The sequence below is a fragment of the Cottoperca gobio genome, chromosome 22 (assembly GCF_900634415.1).
Source record: "Cottoperca gobio chromosome 22, fCotGob3.1, whole genome shotgun sequence".
In the NCBI taxonomy this organism is placed as follows: domain Eukaryota; kingdom Metazoa; phylum Chordata; class Actinopteri; order Perciformes; family Bovichtidae; genus Cottoperca; species Cottoperca gobio.
The window spans coordinates 19153005-19168580 of NC_041376.1; the positions used below are offsets into that span (position 1 = coordinate 19153005).

Below are 15576 nucleotides of genomic sequence, written 5' to 3' on the forward strand. Positions count from 1 at the left end.
ACACTGTGTACAAAGTGGATGTTTGCTCATATCAACACAAATGTAGTTGCTTTAAAAAGTAAATGTGAATATGTTAACACAAACTGCTCCCACACAAGTGTTTCTTATTTTTCTTTAAACAATAATATCACATATAAATTATCTCTATCATAAATCAATTTGTAAGACATTTTACAAATCAAACTCAGCCTGAAGTACAGAAGAAAAGTACATGTACGAGTACATTAAGACACTGTGACACAAGTTTGCTGAGTGAAAAACAGTAAGGCACCATTGCCGTATGTGGCATAGGTAGTTTCCAAACTAAAAGAAAAACAAAATCAGCAATTAAAACCAGCATTAAAACCAAAGGATTTGAAAAAATAAAAAAAGCAAAATAATAACAATACTGAAAATGAATAAACATATTGTTTTAAAAACCTTATTAATGGATCACATCTTGTGAAAGATCTGAAAAAATGTTTTCCAAGTCTTGTGTTGGTTTGTACAGAAGCAAAGGAAGGCCATAACAGCCTGCATTTTAAATGCAGCTGAATACCTAATTGTGAAATGAAACCACTATTGAATACTTAACTTTGAAATTTAAATACTACTGAATTTATAGCATTGGAATATAGTATTTTATTTTGAAAACCATCAATCTCAATTTATGTGGTTTGAATTTCATACCTTATTTTTCTCTTTTTTCGCTATATCAAAAAGAACATTCTAATATCTGGTAGATATTAGGTTTAAGATTTTATTTTGTTTGTGAATTTTGCTGTCTACATTTCCAATCCAATTTTAGAAACATCTTTTTTTTATACTGAATTTTAAATTTTAGATGGGAAAATAATCTGAATGTAGTTTTTCTTTCATTTTCCATTTGAATTCATATACTCTAAAAATACATTTAAAATCAAGTTCTAATCATTTTTAAAAGGGGAATTAAAACCACATACATGTTTGAATGCTCTTCATTCAGTGGAATTCAATCAACACATTTTTACATCTAGATATTCAGTTTCTTCCAAAAATAAAAATCCTTTTGGCCTATTTCTTTTAATCTTCTGTAGGTTGTTAATCACACTAATAATAGGATGTGTGGCACTCTAAGGAAAGTGTGCGTCTGCATTTTAAATACAATTTCAGTTGCTATTTCTTTCTCCTGTAATTGATTTGTATGAAGAGGTGTTGAAGAACCCTTTTGTCCCCAATGTTCATCATTCCAGGATGCACAAACATCTACTTCTTCACTGATGATATAGTCTTGTTCGCTGCCTTTAGATACCCACTGACAGTGTGAAATAACCCTATTTATATTCCTGCACACCTTCTGTTGATTCAACAAGATCCCTCCCCTTTTTCTGCAGGGAGAATTAATTTACTAAGGTCATATAAAATGATCCAGCCAAATCATAAAACAAATATTGTAAGAGTGGATTGGCAAACTTTGGATTCAAATTATATGATGCATCTCTACATGTACAAGTGAGATATTGCCACGCTATCTTTTATCTTTCTTTACACGGTGTGCTTCACTATTGTGCTGTAAAAGCTGTGCTTCTGTTTCACACTGTTAAAAAGCATCAAAGCTAAAAAGTGTTGAAAGATTGTTTGAAGATGAGCTCTGCTGTTCTTCATCACATCCCTTTGTTTCAGAGACACAACTGTTACTTTCTCCTGTACAGAACACAAAGTAATGGAATAAACAATAGCGATAGAATAGTATTGCTCACAAGGTGCGTTAATATGTGATTCACTATTTCACTGTCTCAACACAATTCCCTAACCATTATTGATACAAAAATAGAAAACATCTACTGTATATAAAGTATATGGCAGACAATCAAGAAGTGGGTTACTTTGTTCTAAATACCATTAATTATATTTAGAAATTGTCACACCCAACAAGTAAATGCAATAACGACCTATAACACAGCCCCCCACGCCCCCTTTACTGTATCTTTCCAGTCAACACAAACACACACGCACACACATCCACTTGGTAAACACTGCACAAAGCTAGCTTTCACCACAACTACAGGCACAGTTAAGAGTGCATGTATTTTCTGTTGTCTGTGAATGAAATGAAGTGAGGAAGTGGCCACAGCTAAAAATACAACCATTCGCCTGTAGACATTCTGCAAGTTTGTCAATGTACACTGTGGCTCCTATGGAAACCGTTAGAATTCCCTTCAGTGAGGTTGAGTGGTGCTGTGTGTGCTTTCTGTAATTATGGATGCAGGTCTGTGTGCTCTGAGGGTGTGTCTGTGTCTGTTTTTGTACTGGGTCCTACATAAACATAAGGCAAGGGAATTCTGTGCGTGCAGCCACAGCACTTATTAGCACCAGAGCAGGTAAAAGAGAATAACAGGTACATGTTATTCTCACCTGTACTGCTGTGATGTGCGACCACCAAGATATTTTTTAATTCAAGAGAGACGCATAAAAAAGTGCCTTGAATGTCTTGGAATATGACTTTGACATTATGAGTGACTTTTGAATGGTGGATACATGTAGGATTGCACAACGCTTTTATACAGGCTAACATATCTCAGTCTGTCAGTTCTTCAACAAACTGGTGTTTTCTAAAAAATGTGAGATGCCTATTTCTTCTCAAAGATCACTACTGACCTCCATCTCAGCATCGACCGTGACACTTCCACTATTATACCTTGACAATTTTATTTGTCTGACAAAAATGTCTACAATTATTAAGTTGATGTTTCGTTTACTTTAGTTGAGGCTGAGACAATGGGGAGATGTTTAGCCTCGGCAGTGTTGACAGAGGGATTCATGAAAGTGTGGTAATTCAGCTCAAGTCTTCAAATTATTATTCATAAGGTCCCTGGAAATCAAAAATGGCCATCAGTTCTTTGGCCTTCAAAATATCTTTCAACATGCCTCCATCCCCAGAGAGTCCTGTACATGTTTGCATTCAACACATAATTGCAAGGAATTCATAGTAGACACATCGGGATGTGGCGCATTTAAGCTTTGGCAAATAATAATCAGCAGCATTTACAACCTAATGATTTAACCTGATTTGTATCCATACTCAATTTATGAAAGTGTTTACTAATGTCCTCCCTGTACGGAAGAAGTGACTAAACTAAACTAATGAGTTTTTAGTTTTTAGGTTCATTAAGCAACCCGTTCTCATTCCCAACTCATCACATACTTACACTTAGTCAGGACCCCTGACGTTACTTGAACTTTTAACGAGCAGGGTAGCCCTACACGTCAAACCGTGACGCTCCACTAGTGTTACTCTTTTAAAACACGCGGTTAATGTTGTGAATTCAAACAATACTACTTTGTCATTTTTACAAGACAAAACAGCATGGTACGGGTTAAAATAAGTACATTTTTTAGGTAAATGTTACTGTTAAATGTTACGTACGGACATTATTCGTTGGAAGCCCAGTTTGTCTCATACGGATGCCTCGTGTGCAACGGTATCAGGGTTAGGCTTTGACAGAACGTCTGTATTTGCTGACCTGAGAATGAGACTGGGCTGGACGAACAGGGTAGCCAGCAGTAGTGATGGTAGCTTCATGTAGCCACACCTCTTGCTTAAACAGGAGACATTCAAACTCAAGAGAAGTAGTGATGTTGTTTCCTCTCTGACAGAGCATAGCTGAAAATCCCTGAAAACTTGGTTTCAATGCATTTCTCTACAAAATTACATATTAATTTATAACGAGGCAACGGTCTCAGTTAAAGGGACAGTGCGTAGGATTTGGCGGCTGATTGTAACCAACTGAATACTACGCCGCTCACCCATCCCCTTACAAGACTGCGGTAAGAAGCTGGTAAGGGCAAAATGGTAGTAACTTTCAGCACCATCACCTTTCTCACTGTAGAAACAAGGCGGTGCAACACATCCGTGGAAGAAGACCCGCTCCCTATGTAGATATGAAGGCTCATTCTAAGCTAACAAACATACTACTCTTAGTTCCAGTTTATACACTAATGAAAACATAGTTATGAATACTATATTCCATTTCTGCTAATAGATCCTAAATACTTTATAAAAAATTATTAATTGTTAGTTACCAGAGTTGACCATTCAAAAAACTATTCTCATTTACTTGGGATATGTTGTGTTTATGTGGGACCACTCCATCGTAAGAGTTTTATAGTAGGTAGTTATAAACTGACTGAGAAAATAGGTTGTCTTTTACCTTTAACAATGGTGGTGAAAAGTCCATAAAAAAATTGAAAAATAACTTACTAGTACTGATTTGAAAAGTCCCGTGTTCTGGCTTCTAAATTGAAAAGTATTTCTTTGGTCAACCCATAAATTCATGACTTCAAGTTGTTGTACACAGGAACACAACAGCAAAAGAGATGGGCTATGTTTCACGTTGTAAACCTTTCTGGTAAGATTAAGTCAAATTCCTAACATCAGTTGTTCGAGCTGGAGGTGTGGATACACAAAATTATCAGTCAATAATTTACTTATCAAAGTTTTCCAGAACCTGCTTTTAGGGGCAGATCCCAGCTCAAACAGTTCAACAGACAAAAACAGAGCGCCATCTAGAGAAACTTAAAGGTCATTACTCGGCAGTCTATGAAAATAAATGACATCACATTACTGGCCATACAACTAATCAATGGCTGTCAGCGATTTTACAAACAGTGCCGTGTAATGCCTTTGTTGTGCAAAGTTAGAGACACACTGTGTTCCGTGTCTTTTCCTTCATCAGCACTGACCCTGGTTTATCTATCCCAGCTGAATGTATTCATTTCTCGCCCATCTGGGAAGACAAACGCTCCGTGCAGTTATCCTCACGCTCTCTCTTCAGTTGTTCTCTTGCTGTTAGGACTCCAACAAACTGTGCCAGCGGCAAACCTGCTGTCCTTTAGACTCCTTCATCAGAGTCCAGTGGGTGAGCTCCTCCTCTCCAGAGCTGTTGAGGCCGAGCGAAATCCAGCCAATCATCTCCTTACGCTTCATGCTGCGCTTGTTGTAGACGGAGAGGATGAGCGTGACGTCAGATAGCTGGAAAAGAGCTACCTGGAAGACAAACGTCTCTTTGTATGTTGGGTTGGGCTGACCTCGACAGATGGATGTCTTACACTTGGACATCTCGTGGCCCATGGAGTTCAGTAAGGTCAGCTTAACATATGTATCTGAGTGAGAAACAGATGGAGCAGACAATTATATGGGGAAATGATGTAAACCTTTAGAAATAGTATGGCACCTGACTTGAGTACTGGATCATTTGTGCAAAATCCTTCTGTTTCTCCCGTGTATTCTCTTTGAATTAAAGCATGACTACCTGCTGCAGCTGTGTTTCCTTTGCAGCAAAGTATGACCCATTTTCCCCTCAAAGCATTTGTTATTGTAATAATGTCACTGCAGTTGATGTATACGATCATGACCACATAGGATGCGGTTTTCTCCTGATCAAACACAAAACGCAGCTGTGAGTGTTCCTGATAACACAGAGCGAGAACTCAAAGGGTGCAAACGGCGTTACTTTTGTCTTGTTGCTATGCAACTACTGTATGTCTAACCTGAAGTAGGGGATAATTGTGCCGATAAAAATGGACTAGAAAAAGTTAGTAATGCGTCTGCTTGTGCTTAGAGGATAACCTAAAACAAATGTTCCTCATCAGGAAAGCCCTCCATGAGCTACTATTGTTTTCTCTGACTGTGACAACATGTCAGTGTCATGACATACATAACATGTGCACAGACTTTTAGAGACCAGGTAGGGTTCTGTCCAAAACATGATGCATGCCTGCTGCAAACAGATATACTAAGTCACTGCGTCACGACAATGGTACCTCAAATCTAGCTCAAGATCCTTATAATCGACCAGAAAACAAATTCTTTGGACATGTTCCACACGAGCAATATTCAAGAATGTACATCTAGTACAGAGAGTTACTGATTAACTTTCCCCAGCTAATTCCCTTCTATTTTATTGTAAGTCAGTGCATATTTCAAAAAATCATTCCCAATAAATCTCATTCATTTCCCCGCAAAGAGAAGAAAAGGAAAAACACTGGCATTATCAAGTGATTCAGCATTCACGGTTTCGTTTTTCCCTCCTCATTTCCATGCAGAAATCATGATATAAACTGAAGCCGCAAATCCAGCGGAAAGTAAACGAGGCAAGACTGGCAATCACAATGGGTCTTTGAGAGTGTTTCGCCCCTCGTCTACATCATACTTCGTAATAATGCTGTGTATTATGTTCCTGTCGAAGAGGGAGTATAAGGAATGAATTGCCGGCTTTCATGCTGTCGAGTGCCAGCTGCCTTCCAACGCCTAGCTCACCGCCTTGAATCACACATTCAGTTGCTCTCTTTGACATAAAAGCACAGTGAAAAAAATAGCCTTGATTTCTTTTTTGACTGCTGCTGAATGGGCTCTGTAGAGCTGTGGATGTCTTAAGTGGTCAGTAGCGGTGATGCATGGCTCTTTGGTATTGTTGCTGAATGAGAGGGGCTGCGACTGATGATTAACTTTACTTGTCGCCTTGGTACTGTTTTGAAATTATAGAAAAAGATCTCTGAAATTGCTCGGCAGCTTTCACCACGCTCTTTCCATTTCGTAAGACGCACAAGTCAATCAAGGCCTTCATAAGGATTTTGCACAAAGATTTTTTTTTCATGTGTTACCAGATGTGACCATTTTCTAAATGCAATTTGTATACAGTACGTGGATATGCTATTCAGGAAAGCACAAACAATATTAAATATCTGGTAGCCAGTCATTAGTTACAGACATTCATAAATACAAGGAACAAAGCAATTAATGGCAGGACATTACAGTGTGTCTTCCAGATGAATATTTATGCTTTACTCTGCCACAGAAGCCCTGTTTATGTTTCAAATGCTGTAAGCAGAACAGATTTAAATTACACCGAAAGCATGCCAAAGTGTACTGTTTGACTAAAGACAGCAGTGGATGACGCACATCATTTCCTTCTATCTGGCAATTAGCCACCATGCAAACAGGTTGAGTTAGCATGAATAATGTTACTTCTAAGTGAAAACATGAAAGACTTGCAGGCATCACGAGCACCAACACAAGACAACACGACACAGGTAGTGACACTGGATGCAGGGCTCGTGCATTACATGACATACACATTCAAAAACCAAGGGAACAGGGTTTACAACAAGCAGCTATCTTCATAGACAAGTGGTATTAATCTTCTCATCTAACTCTCTGCAACAAACTGAATATGCTCATTTTCCAAAATGGCAAACTTTTGCTTAAAGTAGAATAAACAAATCCGAATTAGAACAGAAAGTGTCTGTCACACAATTTTAGCAAGCACTTTGTTGGCTGTCACATTCTTCTGTTTCATCATAAATCATTCAGTTATCCAACTATTTCTTGAGGGTAATATTTTACATATTATCATGTAAACCAGATAAGTAAATAAAATAGTTAGAAAAGTAAAAGAGGTCAATTTCAAATGTTGACCAATGGAAAACGCTTTGTGTTTGATTGACCACATCCATGAAGAAAGTAAATAAAGGTCCAGAATGAAACAGCGAGACTCACCTCTGATAATATAAACCTGTCCACCTATCAAGTGTTTTAGACAACAGAAGAGCCCATCTGACAACAAGGGTTGGGCAGCAGTAAGGAAAAACAACGGACCAAGATGTCAAAAAGGTAGTAGGGTGAGAGAATTTCAGGGGCAGACATAACAGAAGACGCGAGGGAAGAGAAACAGGGTCATAAGGCCAACACAGTTTCTCTCTGGCTCATTTAACAAAGGTCTGTCACGTCACTTTTTACCAAATATTTGATCAAGAATGATTCTAGTTCCTCGTTTTCTGTAAGGGTGCAAGTGCCATTTACAATTTATACTAGTCTAAGGGGAACAAATTATTTGTGTACAGACAATATAGTAGATGACTTCAAAGGCTAACACAAAACAACAAGTTGATGTCCTGTATTGATTGCTAATCTGTAAAATCTACACATTTTGATTGTAGTTTAATAACATTGGTTGGGACATTTGCTGTAGAAGCAGATAATAGTGGCATTATCACATAAAATATATGTAAGGCTGCCCAAACAAACGTCCCTAACTTGTCATTTTCCCATCTGAAACAGTTTGAAAAACAGTTTACACTCGTCACTGCTATTTCTGCAATGACTCAAATAAAACGTTTTAGAGTACTTACTGGGTGGCTTGTTGGCGGCCAGGTTTTTAAAATGGATGCCTTTGATGATCTCCACAGAGAGACGTCCTGTCGTGGCGTTGTACACCAGGCCCACGAGGATCTCTGGTGTTGAGGTCTGACTGACTGACATGAATGATGAGGCGCTTTCACTGCATGTCATATCGGAGAGGCTGACCTGGGATTCACCTGCCTGAGAAAGTTTGCAGTTTGACATTCAGAAAATTGTTTACTGGTATATCTATAACAAAGCTCACAGTCAGTGCTCCCCTATCTAATGCACTATCAAGAATGTTTATTAGTTCCCATTACCACTTTAGTTTCCTAACACTATCAACAGCATTTGTAAAATCCAGTGTTAATTCTGATGACACCACTTAAATACATCTGGCTTTTGACTTTTCATTACGTCATCCCTATAGTTGGTGTCAATGTGTAATTATTTTTCAACACCATCATTTTTTATATATTTTACAGTGTTGTGATAAACAATTAAACTATTATATGAAAAACTCCTTTTTTGGGCTGCTTTTCCTCTTTATAATCTGAAATGTATTTAAATTGATGTAACATTTTAAATTCTAGGAAGAGAAAAACAAACCCCCACAATTAAATTGATTGTTCTATTTCCTGATGTGAAATGGACGCAGTGTCACAACACCATTCCTCACACACATTAAACCAACAAATCAATCAGAAGTAGCTGGTTAGATTTTTGTATTTTCTCAAGCTGGAAAATATGACCTCTTTCTCAAAATGTTTTTCCAAACACATGAAACATAGATCTACGTAGAGGAACAATTGGTGAGGTGCTGAAAGAGGGTTTGAAAGCCAACCCTTGCTTTGATCCTACTTACCGGGAGAGCACAGCATGGGTCTAATATGACTGGCACAGACATTTTGCCCTGAAGGTTGAGCTTGGTAAGGTAGAACACCTTTTCCCCGAGCACCTTCTCCTTCTTCATCCGCCGCATACTATAAAGGCGGAAACGGATGGCGTAATTGCTGATCATCTCTGACTCCACATGGCTAAAGCGGAGAGTCTCGGTGAAGATTGGGCACGGACCTCTCTGTATTCCTGTCTTGGCTCTTTGCTTCTTGGTGGGCAGCAGCACTAGGTGGACCTGCCAGGAGATGTTGCCTGTGCGTTTTAGGGAGGGAAGATCCGATGCTGCCATGATGGTGACCGCCAGCTGCTGGTCCTCTGAGTCATAGTCAAACACCACGTCCAGAGTGCCGTATTTTGCAACTGAATCTGGTTCATAACCTTTAGGGAGCTGAGATGCTGATCCACGGGCTGACATGTCCTAAAGAAACCAATAAGATGTGCAATGTGCAATAAAAACCTCAATATACATTTCCAGTCATATCTCGCATCACTGGCATTTACCTCTGGGCTGAGGACAGCTGTACTGTCACTGGGCACATCTTCCTCGTAGCCTTTGTTGAAGTTACTCTCAGTCTCGTTGCCGTCGCTGCACTCACTGGGGCATTTGCCAAAAGACAGGTGGGGACTGCCACTGGTATAGGACAGATCACACTTGGCGTCTCCAAGGTCAGACAGTGTACAGGACATCCTGGGAGAGCCGTTCTCATCCTGATAAGGAGGTGGCTGAAGTTCGTCTAGCGGCGGCGTTCGTCTCATCCTCTGGATGCAGTTGGCTGGTTGGAAGAAATCAATCAATCAATCAAATTTTATTTATATAGCCCAGGATCATAAAATGCTATATTTGTCTCAGGGGGCTTCACAATCTGTACAGCATTCGACACCCTCTGTCCTTAAACCCTTATAGCTGCTAAGGAAAAACTCCTCCATTGACCGAACAAAGAAAGAAAAGAGCCATGTCTACAGATGAAACATTCCCGAAACAAGTGCCACAGTCACACCTGCAGTTTCCGCTTATCAGCATAGGTGCCGCCAAGGAGAACGTAATGGAGATCTTCGAGATTGTAACTTCAAATACTTGACTAAAAAGTAAAATTTCTCATTGGATGGATTGCAATGAAATTTGGTATAGCCATTCATGATCCCCAAAGAATGAAGTCTATTGAGTTTGGTGATCACTTGACTTTTCATTTACAGCCACCACAAGTCAAGTTTTCACTTATCCTGTGAAATATGTCAATGTATAAAAATCGACATTTCAGCAAACTGAGTTCCTCAGGATCCTTATTTATCCTATAGAAGGCTATTTGCCAAAACATCTGTCTGTATAAGTGAAGTTAAATAAATGCACCTTTCTTGTTCTCTTGTATCAATGGTATGTCATACTGGCATTAACATTTAGCTCAAAGCATCATTGTGCCAAAGTATATCCTCGAAGAGCTGCTGGCTGGAGACACGTCAACGGCAGCTATCAATGTAGCTGACAATTTGATTTGTATAGCATATTTTATATACAGTATAACTCACAGTGTTTTACATAAAACATGGACACAACAAAAGGCTGAGAAAAAAATAAAAAGAAGTGACAAAAGAAAACCGTATTGTACAGATCTAAACTCACCCTAAATTTGAAGTAAACCCAATGGCAAACAGATATTTTAGCTTAGATTTAAATGTGAGACATGTTGAAGCAAGTCCTCTTTGTTCCAGATCTGTGCAGCATTGCAGCTAAACGCAACCTTCCCATTTTTGGATTATACGTTGATGTAGGGGAAAGCATTATTCACAACATATGCTGATAAAGTATTGGTTTCATTTTGAAGCAGACTGAGTTGCCCTCTCAAATATCTTAATCCACTTTTAACAACAATGGAGATAACAGGAGAGAAGGTGCAGAGAGAATGTGTACCCATGTTGTAATACATTTATAGAACACTAGATTACATCACAGCAAAGGCTGAATTTACTAACAGTGAAGGACTCATTATTAAAGGCTTGCACAGTCATGTATGCATATGTACTTCTGCATAGCATGTCATTTTATTTCATATTTACAGAGGTTAGTGTAAATGTTTTATCTGTAGCTCCAGATTAATGTTACAATATAATTCAGGTTCTTATTTCCTGGTATAATATAGAGCATTCCTATAATTCTTTTTGCATTAAGCCATACACTGTTGTGTGCAATTTATCATATATTTCCTTTTCACTCTGACAAATAGAGCTTATTCTGCCCGTCCTAGTGGGCATAATGTGCTCTGTGAGAGGAATCTTTTGAATACACAACCTAAATAAAACATCAGATATGCACCATTAAAGGACCGAACTGAATACTTCTTAATCTGCCACAGATTTCATGCCTCTCACCTTTCTAAATGATTCAGTTTGCCTGGAAGGCAGAGAATAAGGCTATACTGAGAGTCTGTGTGGCACTTATAAAGAATCTTGAATAGTGTTGTCAGCTGCATTCTCAAATCTGCCTCCCTTGTCCAATTTGGATTCACAAAAAATTGAGCAGCCGATGCTAATACTCCCATAGGGACACTGGCGAAGAGTGCTTTAAGCCCCGGTCTCAAAAAAAGAAGAAGAAGGAAAACAAAAGATGAAGAAGAAAATAACTTGGAAAAAAAACATCTTCTTTTTCTGCCTCCATAACTTTTGGAAAAAGCCAACATTGTGATGACGTAATCCTCTCATTGTTCCAGCTTTCTCCCAAGTTCTTGAAACTTTCACTCTTAATAATGTCAGTTAGACACCACCTCAAAGTGGCACATAACAGTGGTAGGATAGAGGCAAAGGAGTCTAAAACTAAGTGTCAGGGAGGGCTTGATAAAAGGAGCAAATCCATTTTGAGCATCTTTTTTTCTGCTGAGCCGGGGGCGGTTGATTTGATGGAAGCTGCTGTGTAAAAGCACTACTCGTTTCTCCAGCCCGCTAATTGGGATGGTTACCATTCCTCCTCTCGTCTAACCCACCCTTCCTTCACAGAGTTCATCCCCTCTGTACTGGCAGGCACCTTGTTTTGCCTTCTTGTACCTCTGTAAGTGGGGAAACAGTTTGTGTTTTGTGAATCTTGAATGTGAAGCAAAAAAAAAAACGTATAAGTATAAATATCTTAGGTGACAAACGAGCGGAGCAGCACTTTATTGTCCTTTCCGTGGTTAGAAGGAACACCCCCCCACACCCCCTTGAGCAGCACCTTCTCGTTTTGCAAGACAGTAAGTCAAGATTTCACAAAGCTACAGTTAAACATCATGCCTATCAATCAGTATCTATCAATAATGCAAGCAGTGCAAAAGACCAGTATCAGTTTATGGAGTATGCTGCTCTCTAATTAATGTTTGTAACACAAGTATCATCACCCTGATTTAAACACAGCAATGTATGACTGAGGGTAATTCAAACAAGTAATAGGCTATAACAACATACAGGTGTTTTTTATAGATCTGTATATAGCTATACAGTAAAAACATAATGTGAAAATGGATTTACATGGTGTTTTACCCCTCTTTGTGTGTGCTTCTGACAACTGGGAAAATACAACAGACTTTTTCGAAAATTATCTCAGCTATGTGTTTCCCTTGTTCATCAACTTGCTTCATTTCTTTTTTTTAAAGATATTTTTTGTATTTTTTTGACAGAAGACAGTATAGAAATGGGGGGGAGAGAGAGAGTGGGGGGTATGACATGCAACAAAGGTCCGATGGCCAGAATTGAATCCAGGATATTGGGGTTATATAGCATGCGCTGTCACCACTCGGCTACCAAGGCGCTCTAGCTTAATTTATTAGTTAGTTCAACCTTTATTAGCTTCTCCACCTACACCGACCCACTACCTGCACTTTGTCCCTCACAACCAACCAGGTGAGGAGTGAGCTCAGAAGGTGTAATAAGGCAAGAAAGGCTGCGGGTCCAGATGGCATCAGCTCAAGGCTCCTCAAATCCTGTGCCAACCAACTGTACGGGATTGTGGAGCTATTGTTCAACCTGAGCCTGAAGCAAGGGAGGGTACCACAACTGTGGAAAACATATTGTGTTGTACCTGTGCCAAAGACCCCCCACCCCAAGGACTTCAACAGCTACAGACTGGTGGCGCTGATATCGCAGCTGATGAAGACCCTGGAGAGGCTGGTCCTTGGCTATCTTTGACCCCTTATAAGACCATCGATGGACCCACTTCAGTTCGCCTACCAACCTGACATCGGGGTGGTCTCTACCTGATGCAGAGATCCCTTTCTCACCTGGAGAAGGCTGGGGGCACTGTGATAATCATGTTCTTTGATTTCTCCAGTGCATTCAACCCAGGCTGCTGGGGGACAAGCTGGAGCCCTCAGGCGTTGACAATCACCTCACCAGCTGGATTCTGGACTACCTCACCAACCGTCCACAGTAGCAGGGGGCTCCTTAAGACCTTCTTTGACTCTGTGGTGGCATTAGCTATTTTTTTGTGGAGTGGTCTGCTGGGGCAGCAGCATCTCGGCTGCTAACAGTAAGAGACTGAACAGACTGGTGAAGAAGGCCAGCTCTGTCCTGGGGAGCTCACTGGACACTGTAGAGGTGGTGGGAGACAAGAGAATGACGGCCAAGCTGTCCTCTCTATTGGACAACATGTCCCACCCCCTCCAGGACACTTTGTCCGCACTGTGCAGCTCCTTCAGTAACAGGCTTCTTCACCTGCGGTGTCTCACAGAGAGATACTGTAGGTCCTTTCTGGCAATCACCACGGCCCCTGGTAGACCACCACACCAAGAACAGACTATTCCACCAATTATTACTGCCATGTGCAATATTCACTTTTACAACTTTTTATCAACCACTTTGTACTTTTACTCTATTTTATTCTATTTAATTGTGTACTCGCCACTTTACTTTCTTGTTCTTTTGCTGTAACAAGTTCAATTTCCCTGTTGTGGGACTATTAAAGGATTTCTGATTCTGATTCTGATTCTTGAAATGTGTCACTTTCTATCCGAAAGTAATATTAGAAGGTTGATATTAATCTCATGTCTGTGCGTTAAGTATGTAGCTGGATATATAATTGTATATAATTAGCATAGCTTAGCAGAAAGACTGGTAGCAGCAATATGGGAAATGTTTGAGGGAGTGATGTTTTCAACCTGGTGGAACTAAATATGGCTGTTAAATGACAACACATCACTATGTTTATTTGTAAATGTTTCAGGAAACGCTACTGGCTGGGGAACCAGGGGGTTCAAGTCCCTGAACGGAAAAAGTACTGTGTGGACTGGTAACTCGAAGGGTGCCAATTTTCCTCCTGTGCACTGCCAAGGTGCCCATGAGCAAGGCACCTGACCTTCTCAATCACCACTTATGACCCACTAGAAGTGTGTGGTGATGTCTGTATCTGCAGAGATCCTACAGCTCTCTGCTTGTATTTTCTCTTTCCTTCTTATTTTACTGTATTTAGTACATTTCCGGGCATCAACCAAGAGTCCCAAATGGCAGCCAATATGCAGATTGTGCAGCCTAGTCTCATTCCCAAGTCGTCAAATATCGCCTTGAAACACAGGCACCGTTTACTTGTATACAAAGCGGCTAAAAACAGCTTGTTTCATCGCTGTGTTTTATGTGCTACAGTGTTTCCCCTTTCTGTCTCTCTCCTTTGCTGTGTGCTGCTATCAGTGTGTCGGTTTGACCGACAAGCACACACACACACACACACACATACACACACACACACACACACACACACACACACACACACACACATACACACACACACACACACACTTACGCTCACAGACACACACACACAGAGAGCAGACAGGCCACACAGCAGGATGAAATATGCGCTTTGGCTGCATTCATTTAAAATCCTGGAACTTATGGATAAATTGTTGTGCGGAGGTTCGGATGTGATATTTGTGCTTTAGAACGTAACCACCGTAAAACAATCAGAAAATTAACGTTTTATTCTTCTGATGTACTGCTTTGTTCTCGCTAACACTGTTCCCTCTCTTCTTTCACAGTCTAGCTTACACGAACACCGCTGCTCCCTCTCTCTCGGCCATTTGTTGAGCCAGGGAGGGCCAACATTGAATGCTGTGTGTTTACAAACAGCAACCGACAATGCTACCAACTATAAATTAAAATTAGCCCCAAGACCAGAATCAGGGAAAATGGCTGACTCTGTTCTAAAGTAAAAACATCCACTTACTAGCTCTTAAACTCACTAATTATTAACATGTTATATCTTACTTTTTTAAAGTATAAAATGGACAAGTTGTGATTGTACAGGTAATTAGGTGCAGAGCACAGAGCCAGCCTCTGTTTCCTGTCATTATGCTATGTTAAGCTAACTCTCCTTGCCATAGCTAAGTTATGAAAGTCATATCAACTTTCTTATCTTTCGCCAAGAAACCAAAATATTCTTCTCAGACTTGTGTTACTGCTGAGAAAGAATTGGAAATGCTTCCAAACAGAGAGCCAAGTTTTCATTCATTTCTCATCTAAAGCAGGTTATTAGACAAGGTTGACCACTCATTATAACGAAAACAAGGTTTGAATTATAATTAACTAATTTT

At 39.8% G+C, this 15576-nt stretch overlaps 1 protein-coding gene across 2 annotated transcripts in view; it reads right to left on the minus strand.

The window, feature by feature from the left end:
• Positions 1-98: 98 nt before the first annotated feature.
• syt14a (synaptotagmin XIVa) overlaps positions 99-15576 on the minus strand; it is a 51726-nt gene continuing 36248 nt past the window's right edge. Inside the window, exons 5-9 of one of the 2 annotated variants that reach the window (XM_029460991.1) lie at positions 9536-9807; positions 9003-9452; positions 8149-8338; positions 7517-7573; positions 99-5121 (exon numbers count right to left, since the gene is read on the minus strand). In XM_029460991.1, the coding sequence (XP_029316851.1) occupies positions 4808-5121; positions 7517-7573; positions 8149-8338; positions 9003-9452; positions 9536-9807 (1283 nt within the window). In that variant the 3' untranslated portion in view covers positions 99-4807. Of the gene's footprint in view, positions 5122-7516; positions 7595-8148; positions 8339-9002; positions 9453-9535; positions 9808-15576 lie in introns of both variants that reach the window. The other variant, XM_029460990.1, reaches the window with a different exon arrangement.